General features: G+C 47.1%; 1 protein-coding gene across 4 annotated transcripts in view; it reads left to right on the top strand.

The window, feature by feature from the left end:
• ATP8A1 (ATPase phospholipid transporting 8A1) overlaps positions 1-21,397 on the top strand; it is a 107,963-nt gene that overhangs the window by 65,896 nt on the left and 20,670 nt on the right. For all 4 annotated transcript variants that reach the window (XM_078863263.1, XM_078863266.1, XM_078863265.1 and 1 more), the window contains exons 27-32: positions 6,813-6,887; positions 7,797-7,919; positions 11,443-11,521; positions 15,270-15,331; positions 17,028-17,084; positions 17,408-17,515. In XM_078863263.1, the coding sequence (XP_078719389.1) occupies positions 6,813-6,887; positions 7,797-7,919; positions 11,443-11,521; positions 15,270-15,331; positions 17,028-17,084; positions 17,408-17,515 (504 nt within the window). The remainder of the gene's footprint in view (positions 1-6,812; positions 6,888-7,796; positions 7,920-11,442; positions 11,522-15,269; positions 15,332-17,027; positions 17,085-17,407; positions 17,516-21,397) is intronic.

The raw sequence follows: 21,397 nt of genomic DNA, 5'->3' as shown, positions 1-21,397 counted from the left end.
TACACATTTATGTACATCTTATATGACACTCGTATGAGCGAACACCCCAAACTTACACGAATTTGCGCGTACGCGGGTGTACACGGGACCTAACCGCCACCACTTACTCGTGAGACCTGACTGTATTACGTTCCTTGTAAATCACAGGTGGCTTTTAAAATCCAGGAGCATTACGTGTGGCGTCTTGCCGATTGCACATCTACCGACAGCATGCATGGGCACATTTCTTACATTCATTTAGATTTTTGGTTTTTTCACTGGGCAATAAATGTGTTCTTTTGCCATACTTTTAAAACTAGAAATTTTGTTTCGTCACTTTGTCTTCGTCTTTTTGCCAACCAGTGCTTCATCTCATCTTATGAGATCTTATGACATGAAGTGTCTGTTCAGATCTCTTGCAGTGTGTGAACCCTTCATGTTAAGAGTACAGCCCGGAGAAGTGGATATCGCAGAGTTACCTCTTAATGTCCCTTGTTGTTTGACCTCTGCTCCACATTGTAGAGGGGGTGGTGGGGGTCACCACTTTCCCATCCGCTCTTCATACGAGAGTAATGTTTGTCGCACAACCATCAGACCTTCATGAACATTTTTCGAGCTGGAATTTTGCCAAGTTGATTTCAATTGTATCGGACAACTATGGGTATCCCTGCTTTCACTCTCAAAGCGTTCGCTCCTCCTGCCTGGAGACTCTGCCGACAGCCGACACCTGCTCTGGCTCCTGGCTCCCCTGCTGCATAGGGGCCAACTGTCTCACGAGGGAGAAGCATCAGCCGCGATCGTCCCCTTCCTGAGCTTCCTCGCCCCTTCCGTCTGGCCTCACCGCCTGTCGCCGGAAATCTAAAACCCAAACTGCGCCAGCTCTGAGCTGAAGTGCCCCCCCCCCAGCCCCATCTCCGCATCTCCTCCTGGTCACCTCCAACCTCGCTGACGGAAATGTCCCTTCTAGCGGCAGCAATCGCAAATTTAGATCATAATCACATGCTGCAGCTTTGTTATACGACACCTCCATGCTTTTGGTTTCATATTGTTCCATCACCACACTTTCTGGTGCTGAGGTTTTAATTAAGACTATGTATATGTATCACTGGCCTCTTTGGCAACACGCTTGAGATGGCTATCCTTAAATAAGCAGGGCATTTATTTTTAAACAGTGACGTTAGGGTATATACGTTTCAAACCAAAGTGTTTCAGTTATGTGTGTCTGTTCACAGGGGATAATTACTAAGTTTAATGTTTGCAAACTGGTCTATTCTAATCTGGCCACAATTAAACGTTTCGTTAAGTCTTCAGCAAAAATGCTTACGAGAAAACTATGGGGGGGTGGGGTATGGTTGGTGATATGGTGTGACCTATTTCATTAGCTTGCTGGCCTGTGTGTGTATGTATCCTTATTTTTGTTGTTGCAAATAGCCGAGATGGATGTCGATTCTTGGTTGTTTATTTACGTGTGTGTGCTTATATGAATTCAGAAAACACGCAAATGCACCATTATTTTTACGTTCACTTTTGCTACGGTCTTTGGCCAGCCGGACTTGCAAATCACGAGTCCCCTCCATCTGCCGGGACCCTAATCGCTCGCTTCTTGCTGGCTCTGCCTAATTGCACTAATTGCTGCTATCGTCTGTATGCCGGCAGTTTTTATGTCATCATACCACACTGAAAATAAAAACCTTTCTTGCATGTTTACTATTAATTGTGGCTATGTATAAAAAACATCTACTGGTTGTGGATGTTAGGGGAGGATGTTTATATACACACACACATTCGAGGCTATGCTAATTGGTTTGGTCCCATTTCATTGCAATATATCGTACGTTATTACAAAACACACGTTTGTCAATGATTCTTCCCTAACAAGAGAATTATATATGCAAGAGGCAACGATTCTGCTTTGGCCCATCCCTCATAGGATGCATTGTTGTGTTTTGTTTGATGCTTTACGTGTTTATACACCTGCCAATGCTGTATCAATATAAATTGTTTAATGTTCAGCTGTTCTCAGTAATCACAGTGAGAGGGATGCAGACTGATTGACTCACACTTTAATTTCATCTTGAAGCTACCAATCCCACACTGTACACACAAAACTTCGCAACTAATCTCCAGCTTTATTCTAAACCATCACTTTTAACTCATGCCAACTACCAACACTCACAAACACTTAGGGCTTCTAGGCAACCAAACATATGGCCATATAAATATAATCAAATCTCGGCGTACTTTGAACCACAAACCATCATAAGCTTTCAATATTGACAATGGCAGGCGTTCATTTTGCATTTATATATAAAAAAAAACACTTTACAGTTGAATTTTAACGAGGGAAGTTGTAATGGCAGCGAGGGTAGTTGGAAAACGACAATCGAAACATGTTTAAGTGTACAACATTTGATGTTGTGCATTAATATGTTAAACTTGTCAAGGAGACAATCACGATGGAGTAAATGTTAGGTGCGTTGACAATTTGTGTTTAAATGTTTAAATTACTCAATGTCATGAAAGTAGAGCTTGTTTTGCTCGAATGACATTTTTTTTTTGCTACAAAGCAGTGCAGGAATGAAGACTAATGCTGTTATACGGTTTAAAAGGCAACACAAAGTATTACAAAAATATTATTTTAATTGCTCTTTGAAAGGAAAAACCTCATATAAAAATAAAAAATAACCCCATTTGGCATGCCAGATTTCAGCACAGCTGTTATAAAAAGTGACATTTCTTAGAATCGTGTGTATTGTTAGTCCTAATATTACCCCTGAGAGGGTCTGAAAGTAGGCCAAAACTCAGAGTATTTTCTGGCCGTTTTAATTGTACCTGTTTGCACAGTTCTGTAAATGGTTTTCCTTGTATATTTTACTTGTATATTACCTACACTTGGCCAGTGCTTTTTGGTTAGGCTGCTGCTGCGGTGCCAAAGCCCTGAACGTGGCTGAGATGGTCCCTTGTGTGTCAGCGAAACCCTTTATTAGGCCGAGGCAAAAGAAAAGCGCTTAACTAAAAAAAACCTACCAGTTATTAAAAATAAACATTTCCCATGAATATTTTCCAACGACTTTTGATTGGTGTGATAATTGTTCTACCTACGTGACTTAACGGAAAGTACCAAAGAGTTTGGTGTGATAAAGTGTTGGTGACATCGTGGCCCGTTGAGTTTAGTCGTTAAGAGGTGATGCCCTGACTCTGTGGACATCTGTGAAAAATAGCTGTATCGCTCATCGGATATCTCCAGTGTAAATAAATATCCTGCTTCTGGCGATGATTTATCTCCTTCTCCCCCCCCTCACCACACACTATGGATTGTCACGAGTAATGGTTGTTATTCGATTTAAGAATCAATTCTCTTTGAGCTCTCGGGATGTGCCAATTTGTTGTTTTGGTACAACCCAAATATGCTAAGCATCGTGCCGAACAACAACGTGGCGCAGCCTGGAAAAGATTCGGAGGTCTGTACCGCACAACTGTGCAGGAGTACGATGCTTTTTTGTCTCGTTTGTATTGTGTCCTTTACATTGTGTTTCATTTAATTCTAGATTTGAAGCTTTCGTGACTGCAAGGCTCTTAGGTTTTTTCGGTAAAGTCACGTAGGTAAAAATAAATAATACCAATAAAAACAATAATTCACGACGTTTCGGAGACTTGTGTTGCCTCCGAAACGTCGTGATTAATTATATTATTTCTATGATTATTTCTATTATTTTTATTATTTGTTTTTCATTTACTTTGTCTCATTTTATTTGTCTCATAAGTCTGGTTTTGCTCAAGACATTAGTCGGTCGAATTGCCACGTGAGCATATAGTTTGCACGTAATTACGTGCATAACCTTGTAAAGCGTATGTTTCCACTGTCATGGTTCGTGTATCGTGAGGTAGAGAAAGATTTGATTTTAAGCAATATTTTTCCCAAATATGACTGAAACTTGATTCCTTGTTTTTCTGTAGCTTTATCATGATTTGTACAGGCCGACGTAGTCCGTGGTGTGTTTACAAGTGTGCACTCTGTCGCTTCTTCAATTACAAATGGGCTGAGCTGCAGGCTTAGAAATGGACATTCGTGGCTTTTAATGTAGCATTGATTTTGTTTAATATATCTCTTGTTTGCGTCACCTGTCACAAAAACGTGTAAATATGACTGTTAACACGGGTAAACAGTACTCATTATGGACTCAAGAGGAAGAATGACACTGAGCAAGTTTAACTGCACCCACATTCCAAGAAATAAATCAAAGGTGATGTGCCATATTTGGGAGCTCCAAACGGGCACCAGAAATATCTGGGACCTCTGGGAGCTGCGGCACGTGGCAGTTGGTGTCAGTGGGGTGCAGTGGCCAGGGACAGGGGCGATTGGGGGGTTGTTGGGCAGGGGGGGGGGGTGGGCATAAGAAATACAATCCATGGAATCCCATTTCCCCGCTTTATTCAGGAGAAGCTGTTGAACCCGCGGTGGGCGTGGTCGGATGTTGCGCATCCATTGTGCGGTGAGATTTGAAGTGCTCGCCGGATAGAGTTTTGATTTGATTTTAACCAGGTGAGAACTAAAGGGACCAGGATAAAGTCTCACTTGCAAGAATGACCTGGGGGCAATAAATAGTCTGAGAGTAGCCGGGCGATGATTGCTGTGTTTAATCCCAATTTGAATAATTGGCAGTGCAATTCTCGAGTAATGCCAAATTTGGACGCTCAGGCCTGGCTGGCACCCAATGGCCTCCTCTGGCGAAATGATGTCGGGGGATCTTTTAACGTTCACCGTGAAGCGGACGGCGCAGCAATAAATCGGGGGCGTCCGCCGCAGCGATCGGGCGAACACGCTCACCGCCCTCGAGGGACTGGACTGGCGGGTGAGAGGCTGATGCGTGTGCATGAGAGGAGGTGGGGCAACAGTGAGAGAGCAGTGGCAGCAGTCGAGCAGGACACATTTTGGGTCCGCCTCCCCCCCCCCATCGTCTCGCTAATTAAAATCCAGACGGTCAGAAAAGGAAGCCCTCGTGGCCCGGACTTGACCGCGCTCAGAGATTTGCTCTGGCGTTTCGCTCGCTGCAGGGCGGGTGTCAGTCGGCCTTTGGATTAATTTAGGAGAACGCCAAGAGAGGGTGGGGAGAGGAAGAGGCCAAGGGTTGCATCGGAGGGAAGCGTGGGAGAACCTTTTTTTTAATGTCCGATTAAAGCTGGCAAATGACATAAATGTTTTTCTCTACTTCATTTGAATATTTTAGTTCCTGTGCCCCGCCAAGCATTACTTTGATAAAAGTGTGAGTTTCTTGGGTTTTTTTGTCAAAATCGTTAGCCAACAACCACAGCAATAATATAACTTGCACCGCATTTTACCTCTAAACTGCCTTGAAGAAGAATGTACTCCCACAAGGAGGGTACAAAAAGTGCAGTGTTTACACTGGACATGATGTAAACCATTTTGATGGCAAATTGGATAGAACACATATCTCTACACGTGTTGCATTCTTAAGCTGTAGGCGTGCCAGACAGGTCAATACCATTCCAATGACCACAAACACCATCGTCCCTTACCGTGTTGGCTGGCTCACTGAGCCGTGCACTTTTGAGAGCCGTGTCGAACCAGAAGAGGGGGTGGCTGGGAAAAACGATCAAAAATGTGAACACTCGTGCCTGGCTTTTGAATACGGGTATGGTATTGCAGCATCATTGCAAGGGTTTTGAACAGACACGTTTTTTTGCTCGGGGTTTTTATTTTATTGTTGTATTGCCCTGCTCTTCCTCAGATCTGTCCTTGTCCCGTGCACGTGTTATCTCGGGAGCCTCGTCAACAATCCCGGTCTCTGTCTCCACTTAGGGCACGTGACTGTCCCTGGGGCTCTGCAACTTTTGGAGCAGAGTTTCATTTACCCAAAAAAAAAGCAAGCTCACATCTTGCTCACATTAAGCCAAAAGTTTGGTTTGAAAAAAAAATTACGTTTTAATACTCGCAGATCTCACAGATTTGATTGCAGCCCGAACATCTCTCGCATTTCCACAGGGGATTTATGAACACAGGTCCACTTCAACTGTCTGCGTGAGTTTGACATTGTCACGCTCGCAAGTTTTAAAAAGACTATAAATATTTACAGAAGTTGCTGGAGGAATGATGACTTATTTACAACAGTTAGTACAGTTGTTGTGACAAATGCTTTTATTTATAACCTATGTCATTGTTTTTCATTTTGAGCCAAGCCTTTAGAAGCTCACTCTTCATAAGAGTCTGCACTCCCTTGAACATTAGTACCAAATGCTGCATTTGGTACGAATGGTAAAGGTTAGTACATCGTGTGTGCCGAGATGGGGTCGCGGCGCAGCGTTTAGCGCACTGCATTATGGTCCCGGCGACTTTGAGTTTGTATCCTGCCTATGGCTGACAGCGGTGTTGGTTGATATCTGAACTGGTCCTGGGTACCCACTCACCATCATGGTGAAGTATGGAGAAACTAAATGCCCATGACTCACACAGCATGGGAAAGCTTGATCCAACAGTGGATTAATCAAGAGTTGCACATTAATTTAAATTATTATTCATTTCAGTACCAGCAGTTGTGAAAATGTGTTCAGAACAAAATACTGTCCATTGCGCCAATGATAAAATTCGGGTTATTTATACGACTCAGATTTATGTTCTGTTCATGTGATGTGATATAACATACAACAGAACTTGGACATAACTTCTGGAATCCTGTGTTGAAGCCCTGGCATAACACGATAACGAAATGCTGTGTCTTCAAACTGCAACAAAAGGGTCGTGCTGAACGGGGGTTCTAACTCACCGCATGTAAGCTGCTTGACTCAAACTTAATTTCTGTTATTATTTTTTTCAGCTCTGGTTTGCCTTCAACAGCGGATTCTCTGGACAGATCCTCTTTGAACGGTGGTGCATCGGCCTCTACAACGTGGTAAGTAGCCGTGCGAGTAGCTTCTTTAAGGCGCGACAGTCGGTTACAGGTGACGCAACGTTCGCGGTCGTTGAAGGGTTTATTTTTTTATTTCGCATCGGCCTGCTTATACGGATTGTTCATGCAAACAGGGTTAAGCTGGAATTATTACTTGGCCTCTTACCATAGACACGCGATCCGGTTTTGGTACCATAATTGGGTTTGTCTGTGTTCTTTGGGTACTCTGTGTGTGGCAAACTGGAGAGACTGCACGCTGTGATGTATTTCCAGTGCGTACAGTTTGAACGGTATGAATGTGTGTATCGTGCGCAACCTGGCTTCAATATAAATTGTATGCAATAAAATATTAATATAATTTTTTTTGGCAATGTTTCAATACCTGACTCGGGTGAAGGCCTCCCCCACGCTGTGCCGATCGCCAGCGGGTTGTTTGAACATACTCTCTGGGCAGTGCGGGCCGGTGATGCGGACGCACCGAGTACCGCTTGAGATATCACTCGCCGCCGATGTTAGCCCTGGCTCGGGAAATGAGGTCACATCGCCGAGTTCATAGCACATTGCGCTAACAACTCCACTCCAGCTTCCTTCATTGTTCATGTGTGTGCTGAACTTCTGTATTCAGTCGTGCTAATCGAAGGTGCGGAGAAAGACGACAAAGTCAACACAAACAGCGGTTCTGAAGAAATGAGTTGGTCTGTACTCTGCATAGACATGCTGTGCATTCTGGTAGTATTTTATCGATGCAGAATATAAATGAAATGAACTACTTAATTGGAAACTTATATATTCACGGCCAATATTAATGAAGATGTATTTTTTCCTTCAGAAAACTTGACATGGGGAGAGTGTTGTGGGCACGCACGTGCAGGGGTTTTTATGCGTCTGTTTGTTGTTTTTGTTATCCTCAAGGCATTCCTGGCCCTGCCGCCCTTTGCCCTGGGGATATTCGACCAGATGTGCAGTGCCAACAGCATGCTGCGCTTCCCTGAGCTCTACAAGATGTCTCAGAACGCAGTGGTCTTCAACACCAAGGTATTCACGAGGCGCCATCATCACGATCATTACCGTTGTAATCAGCCTCTCTCGCTGCTCATCATCGCCATCATCACCGACATCATCGCCATCACAGTTGTGGTCATTCTTCATTGTTATTGCCTCGCACCTCCGTTTAGCACGGTTGGCTACGTACGGTGTGAAAGAAGTTCGACATACATACTTACATCCAAAGTTCTTTAACGTTCATAACAATTGCTCTTCTGAAGTTCAACGTCCAAGCGTTATTAAAGTTTCTGGACACGGCGCAGACAGTGCAACTCTTTCCACGTTGAACACCACCGCTGCCTCTTTAGAGTTCGGACAAACGCAACCCTGTGAGCAGGACTTCAATCGGGCTTCATGCTCTGATCAGTGATGTTTTTACTAACTTTAATATGCAGAGCTGGCCTGCCGATTGTCTCTTCCGGGACATCGGTCGGGCAGGCACGTGCTGGCAAAGCCATGGTCCTTCGCTAGCCTCTGTCCCGAAGCTTTTGGGGCCTAGGGTGCGTGGGCTGAAGGTGGCCGTGGGGGGGAGGCGGTGTGAGGGTGACGTGAAGGGTACGAGGGGTAAGAAGGTTGGAGGGGGGGCGGGGGCAGGCCCTAACCGCTTGTTCCTCTCTGCCGCCACACAGATTTAAAGTTTAATGGAGCGAAACGCTCGTGGCTACCGCTGATGGGTTCGTCTGACAGACAGCAGCCTGGATTCACCCCACGCCTAATGCGCCAATTAGGAGAGGCACCAGGGTGCCTCCCAGCAGCAGCAGCAGCAAAAAAAAAATTCTCATAATATAATCTGGCCGTGCGGTTAACCCTCTCCCTGCTGGGTTAGCTTCACCCTGCGAGAGCAGTTGCACAATAATGATAATACATTTGAGTCGTGGGTCTGTTGTTTTTTCACGTTTCCAGGCAGATTGTTGTACCTGCTGTAACAGATCTTGCTAGGGGCCAATTTATTTTCCACAATGTGCTTATTATTTTGCCGTCCTCATCATGTTTCACCAATTGAAGGTAATTGGTTCCTGCCTGGTCTTCTTGCTTACAATGTATAGATTAAGTAATAATAATTACAAAAACCTAGCCTCCTTCCCCCCACCCAACCCCTGTTAATGATCAATTACAGTAATCGCGTGCGGCGAAGTGATTAGCTATTTTGGTTACGCGCGTGCGTATGTGTGTGCCGTGCTAATGAACGGCGATGTGACTGCGGTGTGTTTCCGGGGTTGGGCGCGATAGTTAGTTAGTTCGGGTTTAGTGGGGATGTGGTTGGGAGCTCTGCGGGGTTGCGTAGTGAAGATTAGGCATGGATTAGCCGGGCCGGCGGGGAGTCGTGTCTCGGGAACAATGCCCCGTGAGCCCCCTGCTTGCGGCAGACATGTGTAAGCTGCCGTTAAGCCCTCTCGCGATTTCAGTTTCGCCGCAGGGAGGAAAACATTATCGTCTTCATTCCGAGACCCCTGAACCGCTCCGGAAGTCGGGGTGACGAGGCTGGATGCAATTACGTGCGGGAGCCCCCCACCCCCGCTGCCTCTCGCACCTTCAGGACCAAGGAGTGGGGGGGGTAAAATTGCGTGGGTTGGAAGGGGGGGGGTCACGGTTAGCGAGGGAGAACTACCGTATGAACACCTCCACGCTTCCGTCCCATGTTGATCCCTTAGCTCCTTCCGTTAACACCAGCTGCTGCCGTGGGCGGAAGAGTTTTGCTGAGTAGGGGCAAGCTGCTTTTAATCCAGAGCGACCGGGAATGCGGGTCACGTAATGTAGGCGATTAAGATGGGCTGATCGGTTGTAATGGCTGCTGACGGTAAGACTGAAACGGGGCAGAATGCAACTCTAAAATGAAGGTCAATTCTGTTTGTGGGGGAGACTGAGATGCTTTGTCTGAGATGAAATATGTGCTGAGTGATGGCTTAGAAGATGTGCATATGTTATTGAAAGTGCGGTGGAAATATGTATCATGTAATGTTAAAAGTAGAGCGGCCGATTTTAAAGAAGGGTGAGACGACAGTGCCCGCTTGTGAGGTGGGAGTTTTTTTTACTTATGAATTTGTATGCAAGCGGGGGGGGGGGGAGGTGTACACATTTGAGAAGTCTTTTGAGCTTTAGCATTGTGGGTGGCCGGTTTATTTTGATCACGGCGGCTGTGAGGCACCCCTGGTGCGGGAAGGCAAAGAATCCGCACGTGTTCACACACACACACGCCACCGCCACCACCACACTTAATTGCCAGCGCTTGATTGGTGCACGACGGCAAGCCGAGTTGCTGTCCAACTCCGGTACCCCGGTGGAACTCGTCATTTCTCAGTCACACATCGAGCACTTCAAACCTTAAGTGGCCACACACACGCACGCGCGTGGGCGTGCGCGCGCTTTGGCACGTGTAAACATACCCACACACGCTCGCACGCACGCACGCACGCGGGCGCTCCGGTGGCAGCTATTCCCAGCCCTGCTCGAACGCTGAGTGACAGCTGCCGGTGTAGGCCCGGCTTGTCGGCACCGCGGGACACCTGCCGCAGCAAGCGGGGTCCGACGGCGCGCTAGCGGAAGGGAAAGACGCGAGGGGAGCGGACGGGAAAATAAAGAGCCCCCCTCATCGCCACTCCCACCCCCCCCGTTTTTTTCCCGTCATTATTTTTCTTGATTTTTGAAGTAAAACTTGAATTTAAATAGTTTAAACAAGTGCAATTTCAGTTGGAAACGTGTTTATTTGCCATGCAGCCGATGTTTAAATTATTCAAAATATATGACGACCCAGGGTTGCCTGGCCTTAGCCCTTTCTCCTCCCGTAGGTATGCATTCAGGATGTGCCCTCCTCTCCACAGGGTCAGAGGCCAAGAAAGGTCACTAGTTTTAATCACCGCTGACCTTTTTTTTTTCTACTTCTCCCGGCTTTATCTCCTCCGCCACCCCCAACACGCCACACACACACACACGGCCCAACCGTCGCCCCGCTCACCCCTTCACCACCCACCATCTAATCATCGCCCTCGTTCTCGCACCTCACCACCTACCCCTCGGCCATCGTCGGCAATCCCTCTCCCTCCACGTCCCAAACGTCACCGCGTCAAAACCACAGCCTCCCGTTCCCTCCTCAACCATTGCCCCATTTCTGCATTTCCATTGCTTACTGCTGCTGCTGCCTCCTTTGGTACAGCCCTGCAGTGGGTCAGGGCAACTGGAGTGGGGGGGGGTCTAGCCCCCACCCACCCTGCCCTGCTGAAAAGTTCAGCCCACTCCCCACCCCTTCTAAATATTACAGTCAATAACAAAATAGGTACAGCCTTGGCTCCGATTAGCACGGTTGTTGGCTACGTACGGTGCTAATGGTGTTCAACATACAATACCTACGTGATAGAACATAATGCGTGATAGACCAAATCAATGCGCTTGGTGAGCTTAATATTAGTTAAAGTGTTTTACATTGACTCTGTTGTTTTCTCCCCCCTATGAGTTGTATCCCCCCCCCCCCCGTAAACAAGATCATGCTGCAGGGATGCTTTGGCTTTGTGTTTACCAGGTGTTCTGGAGTCACTGTTTCAATGGACTTCTGGACTCCATCTTTTTATTCTGGTTCCCACTGAAAATGCTCCAGTACGGTACGTGAGGATGTGACCGCTTAACTGCGTGGATGTCGCGCTCGCAACCACCACCCACGGGCATAGGGGGCGGCCCCCATAGCCCGTGTCTCACTTATTTACTGCTTAAACTTTTTATTTGTATTTTACCAGGTAAGGCCCACTGAGGTATAAAGGTCTTTTTCAGAAGCGGCCTGGCCACAAATGGTAGCCCAATGAAGTGGCTTATCACGTCGAAATTTATAGCAGACAAATACTTCTATAATAGAGGTTTTTGGGTTAGATCGTGTAAATATATATACTCTCAACGCCAAATACTCTAAACACGTGATGTTGATTCTAAATGCGGAGCGAAAAAACGGAGGACCCGGGTGAAAAATCCATGCGACCACGGGGAGAACATGCAAACTCCAAATATACAGCAGGCGTCAGGGTCGGGATCGAGCTCCCGACTTCCTGTATACCAGGCGAGGTAGTTAACATCTCGCCACCGCGACCTGAGCATGAGCCACCAAACGGCCAGTAGCAATGTTGGAAGAAAGGAACGAGCGAATGGATGCAGTGAAGGAAAAACATTTGTGCACAACGTTAGTAGAAGGCAACCAGAGGCGTCATGATTCGTTGTTTCTCCCTGGAGATTTTGATACATTTTTGTGATTCCACGTCGCAATTCAGTTTTAAGAGTTGATTCCTTAATTCTTCCTTTAACGTTGCGGCAAATGTAATCGGCCGCCATTGGCTGGCCCGGTTGACCCAAACTCGTTACGTACAACACATACGAATGTAAACAGATTGACTCTTACACGTGACATTTTATGCATGCATTACAAGTTTAAGGAACTTTTCAATAGCATAATCAACGAGTCCAGAGTAATTGAATTGGGGATTGCATTATTCTTCAGAACTCATCAGTACGGTAGCTGTGTTTTTATCGAATGTGAAATGCCATTGACACTGTGAAATAGGTGGCTTGTCCTCAGCGCCTGTGTGTGTGTGTGTTTATAATTCTGCCCACCTTATTTAAAATAAAAAAAAAATAAAAGGCTAATATTTACATCGTGGCTGAAGGAGTTGGGTGGCTTGGGGAGGCAGCCATTGGTCCCCTGTGTGTCTCGGCTATTTCATGTGACCCCATGACCTTTGATGGCTGCTTTTGTTTACTTGCATCCCTCATAAGAAACGCCACGTTAACATTCCAGCTCTTGATCTTCTGTTTAATGTGTTTTTTTTCTTCTTCTAAAACACGTTCCGAAAAAACAAACCAGTCTTAAGCGAATAACCACAGTGCGCAAGTGTGACGCGTGGACGCTGAACTTCTTTCGCGCCGTACATAGCCAACCGTGCAAACTAAACACAAGAAGCAGTTCCAAAGAAATGGAGCCAGACGCAGGAAAAGCTTTTCAACGTCACTTACGCGATGTCAAAAAAAATGGCACATTAGCAATGAAAATATCGCGATGGAAGTTCGGCCCTTCCGATTCTCACCACGTGGTTTTAGTGCTACCGATGAAGACCGTTTGGGGCATCACGCGCTGAAGCAACACGCGCTGAAGCAACAATGAATGGCAGACGGCGCACATGCTTGAGTCAACTTTTTCCTGCCTGCTGATTTCCCCCCCCCTCCCACAACCCCCCTCTATAAAGTTGTTCACAAGAATGGCCTCTCTGTGCAGCCAACACAGGGAGGGCCAGACCTCGGTGGGCGTGTACGTGGTGTCGCTTACAAAAAAGGGTCTCTGTAAATGTCTGAGTAGCAGGAGGCCAGACGTAGCCCTCATCTCAGCCAACCGATATAGTAGGAAACCAGGTGGTTGTGGCATTTATATATAGATATTGCCCATCCACTGTTGGATGTGTACCTTCCCACGCCATGCGGATCTCGGGGGTTATTTGACCATACTTTACCACACTAGTTTCGGGAAGCTTGGTGGGCGTGCGGTGGGGAGCGTGGCGTGGCAATTCATTTCGTTCTCTTTTTTCCATTTCGCGACCTCTTTAGAGTCGTGCGAGTCGTGTGGGTGTTTGTACGTTGGTTCTGTCTTATCGTCGAGTGGAATGGATATTTAGTGGAGCGCCTCTCCATGGTTACCGCATGTCCTTGTGTAAGTACGGCATGTGTGTCCTTCATGTGTGTCCTTCATGTGCGTCCTTCTTGTGTGTCCTTTTGTTTCCTTTTTGTGTGTCCTTCTTGGCCAAGCGGTCTTGGGGAGAGGGCGGCTGGGGCGGCCTGGAAGGATAAGTGGTGGCCACACACCACAAACTATTTGGGATTATTCCTCGGTATAAGTCCAGGTTGGCCCTGCAGTCGGTAACGCACCGCCAAAAAATTGCACGCTTGTGTTTAAATGTAGGAATTAATTGTCCAGAAAGTAATGGCCATATCTCGGCAGTTTAAATGTCATCGCAAATGTTCCTGTGGAGGAGCTCGGCTCGATTGACTTGCTTGCTCTCTTTCGTCCCATTCTCTCACTCTTCCACGAGTTACTTCAACTGGATAAACACAAAATCTGCGCGCATCAATTGCACAGAGAAGTAAAAAATGGCCAAACTTGCACAGACCCATACATTAAACAATATCCAGTTTAACTTTTATACTTATCACAAAACACATTTGAGTTTTGCGAGGTGTGCAACTTAATGGTTAATTTATTGTGTGGGTGTGGGGGGGGGGGTAGTGGGGGGGGGGGCTAGTGGGGGGGAGACTGCAAGGGGCTGACAGAGACCCCCCCCCCCGGCCGACACCAGGCATCTCTGCATCTCCAATGGGGGCCGGGTCACCCTTATGGACGTTTTCATATGGAAATAAACACTTGGCCCGTCTTCCTTGCGCTACGTGTGGTGTGAATGCAAATTGGGTATTATGTGCTTGGCTCTCTCTCTCTCTGTGTGTCTGGGGAGAAACCGAGGTGGACGCGCGGATGACGGGGGGGGGGGGGAGAGGGGGGAGGCTTGAGCCGACTCGTGGGGAAAACAGAAACGCGTTTCTCCAGAATGATTTGTGAAATTAGCATACGGAGCAGCGGTGGGTTGTCCCCGTGTGAGCGTGTTTCTGTCTGCGGTTGCGTTCGCTGATGGGTGAATGTGTGCGGGTGAATGTGCGCGCGTGTGTGTGCACTTGTTTGAAAGGCTAAACTTGCAGTCTTCACAACAACAAAAAATATATTTAACCTTATTTTTTTATCGCACAGTGTAGATTTTCTAATCGCCGCTGTCAAGTATTAATAATGTTAATGTACGGTACATTTTTTGACTCTCTGTGGACCTTGTGTCTATGTTTATGATATATTTTTTTAGTAAGTAGATCACATTATTATTATAATTCACCGCCAGGAAATGTGTGTGATTATTGAGTGAGGCCTAGGCAGAGGTACACAGAGGAAATTCTAAAGCAGTATTTTTTGTGGTCTGAACTTGTAATTTGTTATTCCTTCGTTGAAATGAGTATCTTTTACTACATCGAAAACAACATTAAATATCCGCTTTGAGCTCGAAACGCCATCGTTTAAAAGATGCTTTGTAAATAGTTAATGTTGTCTTTTTTTGTCCTCATCAATATTCAATTTCTTTTTGCAAAGCCCTTCAGGAAATACAAATGTTGGTCCTACATAAATATTGATGCAATTTTCCAAACATTCGTGCTGAGAAAGTTACTGCGTATCATCCACAGTCTGCAAAGTTCAGCGATGCAGTCCAACAAAATGTTTATGTGTGTTTTGAATCTGGCCATGCAGGATTCTGGTCTCACGTTTGCCTTGCTTTCATTTTCCAGGCACACTGTTTCGAAATGGACAGGTGGTCGATAATCTCTTTCTGGGCAACATGGTTTATACGGTAAGCAAGATTTATTCTCGAAATGCTACAAGGATTTTGTCTGCAAAATAAAGTGTTTAATCTACGTACAAATGCTGCGTTCATAAATACTTATGCAACCTTGGTATGGCGCTAAAAATGCAGAAGATATATTTGCCGTAGTTTGTTTAGGTTAAATGTACAGCCCTTTGTCAATCCACTGATGGATGAAGGCCATATGAGTTATGGGGTTTACTTCACCATAAGTTACCATGCTGGTCAGTGTGGGTTTTTGTGACGAGAGGGAAGAAGCCTTGGCTCAGTTCAAATATCGCTGACCACTGATGTCAGCCATGGCTGGGAATCAACCTCAGGTTGCTGTTACATTGGTAAGAGAATAATAATTTTGTTACGTGGTAAAATATGTTCTCAAAGCCTTGCGATCGTGAGTACTCGACATTGTTAGAACTTTGAATTGTAGACGATGGTGATTGGAAAAAGGCACCACTGTTGGTGCTGATCGAAATCCGTGAAGGTAGCCTGACCCAGAGCAGCGGCCTCGCCCGTGATCCCACACAAAGCGAGTCGTAAACTTTGACTGCCTAGAGTGCTAGGAGATTTCTTTGTGTTTTTCAAGTAAAATCCCCTCCCCCCCCCAACGATAATTGAGAAGTCCACGACTAAACACCCGACATTTGGGAGCGTGTGTGGCTGTGTGTGGCCACACATCGCTTCTGTAGAGCATACACGTGTTAGCAATGAATTCTGGGCACCATTATTGTTGTTTTTGACCCCCTATTTGCATATTGTCCGCCGTTTTCCTACATCGGGAGCTCGTGTAACACGCACGCCCGCTTAAACATTTCCTGCCGTATGAACCCTTCACAATTTAGGGGTTTCCTGGAGAAAAAAAAGGTTGATCGCCCACGTGGATATAGATTGAGATAACCAATTCGAGCTTCATTTGAACACTTCACAATTCACTTTTGTCAAGTTTTATTGCATCATCTCTCCCACGGATGGCCACACAATGAGCTTAATACACTCTTTTCCATCCTCTTAAATCCGCCTGCTCTCAACAAAGCCTGCATCCTGGACAATGGGATTTTGTGGGTTATTGAATATTTTTTCCCCCCAGAACACCTCTCAATTGGAGATGCAGGGATAATAACGATAAAAATTTTGTTTTTGTATGGAGCGCCTCTCCGAAACGACGGGGCGTCTCAGAGCGCTGTACATCTCATCTGAAACATCTGATTGGGAGCTGTCCCTGTGGAGACAAGGTGGCTCGGCACCTGGCGTTTGTCTGCCAGTCGAAGGCGGTGATTTGTATGTGTAAACCCAGCGTACACCATAACCCACAGCCACGTCTGTCGCCGTGTTGCCTCGTCCACAATATTCTCCATTTCCCGACTTTTGCGTCTCAGATGCTTGCAGAGATGGATAAATATCGTCGGTGGCGGTTTTTCAAATGGTAGGCCCATGGCCCAATATGACCACCGCTGTCATGTGACGTAGTTTCAGATTGGTGGGTGCTTTCTATAACTGACTGGGAGACTTCAAGGAAATTTGCGGGCTGCAGTTATGACACGAATAGCAGGATTATGTACTGTATGTTGAACTTCTTTCGTACCTTACGAAGCCAACCGCGTTAATCGGAGGTGCGGGAGTGAGATGTGGACTCACTCCATGAACTTATTCCGCGGTACTAAGTTGTTTGTTTCATTTCTGTTTTTAGTACGTAGTCATCACGGTATGTTTGAAGGCTGGGCTCGTGACATCTGCGTGGACTAAGGTAGCGTCGCACCCATACCATGCGGAATGCACAATTTACGCAGTCAGATTGATGCAAGTAAACGGACTAAACAAGGTTTTATTTTCATGTATGGTTGTTTATATAATTTATCATTATTCATGCATCACAAAAGTAGATAACTACATATGAATAATAAAATAAATACTTAAAATTACTTAACTTGTATTTTATATACATATTTGAATCGGAAATATCTATAGAGAAATCAAAAAGTATGAGGCACTGCAATACCGCCTCAGGTGCATGATATCATTCATTAATAGACCCACAAATAGTTTTCTGAGCCGATTTGTTCTCTTCAGTTCACACACCTGGCAATCTGGGGCAGCATCGCCATGTGGATCGTCTTCTTCCTCATCTACTCCGCGCTGTGGCCGCTGATCCCCCTCGCGCCGGACATGTCGGGCCAGGTCAGTCGCTGCCCCCCCTGGCCCCCCTCCCAACCCCCTCCCTCTCCCCGGCCCCCCCACACGGTTCCCATGCCCCCACACTCGGGGTGGGGGGGGAGGGGGGAGTTTTTCGCCGGTCTCCTCGCCCCGTGATTTCCCCAAGTTTACTTTGCGGTTGTATTTTTACTATTTGTATAATGTTTTAAATTGCTTTCCCATAATGCACTATTTAAGCAAGGGGTTCTTTCCTGCTCCTTGTGCTTTTTCAGTCAGAATGAGATTTCATGCGGGGGAGAGGGGGGAAGCAAGGGAGGTAATAATTGGGGAATTAATAGCGTCGGCTGAAAAACAGGAGCCAGATGGGCAGCCAGCTGTGACGGGACAACAGGAGGGGGGGAAACTCACCGGCCCTTAGTCCCGTTCGCCCATTTGTCCCTCTGCTTGTCCATCTGTACGTACGTACGTCCGGACGTCCGTGCGTGTGCGTGCGAAGGAGCCGCACGTACGCGTTTGCGCGTTTCGCGAGAGTGCGTGCGACGGGCCGAAAGCTGGGCAGTGTGCCGAGAGGGCCCAGCGCACACGCAGGTGCCGGCTTTAAACGCGGATTGCGCCGGTGCGCAGGCAGCTTCTCTTCCCACATCCGTTGCCGGAAGAGCGCGGGCAAAAAAAACTCGTTGACCCTCTTGAGTGAGAGTAAAAATGCACTCGTTTTTGGAATTTGACCTGTTGGCATTTGCACACACGTGTCATTGTTTAGCGGCTTCTACTGCTCCGGTAACGGCGCAGTGGAAGTGACGTTTAATGAGTTGTGCAACTAGGTTCAGTCTACGTTTTAAGCAGGAGCGTTGAGTCTTGGCGACACACACACGTCGATCACTGCTACTTTAGCACAGCAGCGTGTGTACAACGTGCCGTTGCATCCACGTGAAAAAACGTTGCCGGTTCACGAATCGGGCAGCGAGCATGCATTGAGATCTTCGTGCTGAGATTGGCGCAAATTGACTTGCACATTTCTTTCTGCAAAAAAGCAGAGGGAAAATGAATTGCATGCAGTCGAGAGTGTTCCCATGTGGCTCTTAACGCTGCTGGGAGTTGGGAGAATAAATTGTGATCGACAGGTGAAGCTGTGCTTGGTCAATTTGCAAGTGATTTTGGCGAACGTGCAGGTTGTGTGTCGTGAGCTTTTTCTCGCCGCTTGCTTTTGTTGGCCGGGCGGGGCGGCAGCTGTGGCTTTTGGAGGGCAGCGGAGGGCTAAGGTAAGCAATGCCTCTTGATTGAATGAAGAATTATATTTAAATAGCCATTGGTAAGGCACCTCTGAGGGTCCGAGCCAACGCCAGCAGCTCATTAACGAACAGGCGATTAACGAGCGGACAACTTTCATTCCTTCTTGATGATTTTTTTTCTTCCCCCACCCCCCACTTTCCTCCGCCTCAACTGCTCCCTACCCTTATGAAGCAGCCACTTTTGCTCCCCGTGGCTCCATGGAGCCACAGTTATTTTCACAACATTTGAACACAGTTCACGGTCGTGCTCCCTAATTTGCACGCGCGGGATGCATTCGTCAGTGATTGTGCACAACTGGATTATAACAGTGTCTGGGTCAGTGCGTATCACCTAATATATATACATAAACTGTACATTGGTCTCCTTTGTCCGTTTGTTATTTTCGTAAAGGAGACGATAAGTATTCCATAGCTGTGCATTGGGATTCCAGCAGTCAGTTGGCACACGCTTTGAATCAATATATTTTTCTAAATTAATATCCATAATAGATGTTTTTTGGGTTAGATCGTGTAAATATACAAATGTCGTTAAACCCGCCACCACCTGACACAGCCAATTAGTAAGGGGTTTGTCACGTAAACAAAACATGCAGATTCGTTACTAATTCAGCACACCGGTGTGTTGGAGAATAAACCCACAACATATACAATTCGAGTACGACGTTTCACCAGTAATTATTATTATTTTGATTCTGATCTTTGCCATCGGTAGCACAGAAATTCGATAAAAATTGAGCTTGCCACCACTGTCACTATCGCCGCCACCGTCATTATCCCCGCCACCGTCATTATCGCCGCTCCAATCGCCAACACAATCACCGGCGCGCTGTTTGGCCGCGGCCGACCCCGGCGTTGGGTTCGGCGCGCCGCCTCCTGTCCAGCGTTGAAGCTCAGCTGCAAACGGCGGCCCAGTTAATCTTCCGGCGCCAGGGACCCAGCCCCGCATAATGCGCACTTTGCTGCCGTAATGGCTTCTGGCGAGAGTCTGTAAGTGTTTTCGCAATTACTGTCTGGCAGTTTGGCCTCAGGGCTGGCTCCGTCGCCCCATCACGGTGAGTCCGCACGTGTGGCCATATTTATTTGTGTCGTGCATTTTTGACACTTTTCCGTGTCCAAGCCGGGTGACTTGAGGGATGCGCTGGGACTGGACGGCAGGGTACCCTGCTGCGTCGGGTGTAGATGCACACGTGTGTTTTTTTTGCCAGGCTGGATTAGTCCGCCGAAAATAAAAAACAACATTGTTTGTAGTCGATTGTGAATCCACTGCTGAATGAAGGCCTCACACTGTATTGTTCTTGGAGATTGTTCGACCATACTTTACCACGCTGGTCGATCCAGGTTGGTGATTGGGGAACTAGGACCGGTTCGGATGTCACTCCCCGCTGACGCGAGCCATGGTGCGGGAATCGAACTCATGTGACCAGAGTTCAAGTCTGCCTCATGCTTTTTGAAAATTCCCCACGCCCAGATGTGGCTCAGGGCGATAATTGAGGATTGTGTAAACACCGGCATATTACCGGTGCATTGGCTGCACCTGCACTGTGGAGAACGGACAGCCCTTAGTGGGGTCACGCCCATTGCACCTCCGCTCGTGTGAGCCACTCTTCTTCGAGGACAAGTGAAACATGTCAGGAGGAACCGCCCACTATCCATCACGCCGCAGTGTAACGTGACAAAAGGGTCCACCCTGCAACTGGTTGATTTATTAACAAACTCAGTTTAGCGGTGAGTGAGGAGAGACGGACGGTGATTCGGTGACACTTTTACTTGTCCAGAAGTGTCAGGTTTGGAGGGCACATTATGCTCTTGGCAGCAATGCAGGCATCTCTCAGCATCCGTCCATTTGTAGTCCATTTGTAGTTCACCTGCAGCAGTGAGCTACGCATCTGTCGCACTTGGGGGGGGGGGGGCATGGCCGACAACAGCCTCGTGTGCTTGGCAGGCTTTTAACGTGACACCGAAACGTTGTTAAGTGCCGGATAGCTTCATAAATAGGGTCCGTGTGGAATGTAGCCAGAGAACCGGAGTTTAATGACAAGTGGGCTGGAGCCATTGGATGTATAACCTTGCCTTGGACACTAATTCCACGCATTCCATGTCTGGTTTCTACAGCAACCTCGTTCTCATCAACATGTATACATCGAGTAGTAAACATTGCTGGATCTTGTTCCGACGCAACACTGCCGTCGATTGTTTCGGCCCATTTCCACGAGCACAGCTGATGAGGTGTTGCTACGCGGCAATTTGTGACAACTGGTGGCCCGTTTTCCCTCCAGCGGCCATTTAGCCACAGAGCATAAATCAATTGCCGCGTTGGTCAATGCGGCGGCCGCTAATTAACGGGGCGCGGTGTCGCACGGGAATCTGTGCGGCAGACGTAAATAGGACCCTTCTGTACACACGCTCACGGGTTGCGGGTGGCCGTGGGCACGCACGTGTTGCCCGCGTGCACATTACCACATCGCGCAACAATCGTGCGGTCGTGAAACACTCGTGCGTTGTGACGCTCAAATTCATGGCAGTGGGCGCACGTGCACGCGTGCCTGTGCATGTACGTGTGCGTGTGTTAAATGGCGTTGTGTTTCATAAAAAGCGCGCACTGGGCGTTTTCTCATCC

The sequence above is a fragment of the Lampetra fluviatilis genome, chromosome 15 (genome assembly GCF_964198595.1).
Source record: "Lampetra fluviatilis chromosome 15, kcLamFluv1.1, whole genome shotgun sequence".
Lineage (NCBI taxonomy): Eukaryota > Metazoa > Chordata > Hyperoartia > Petromyzontiformes > Petromyzontidae > Lampetra > Lampetra fluviatilis.
Note: the sequence above shows the minus strand (reverse complement) of the source record. Positions and strands in the feature narration are given on the sequence as shown.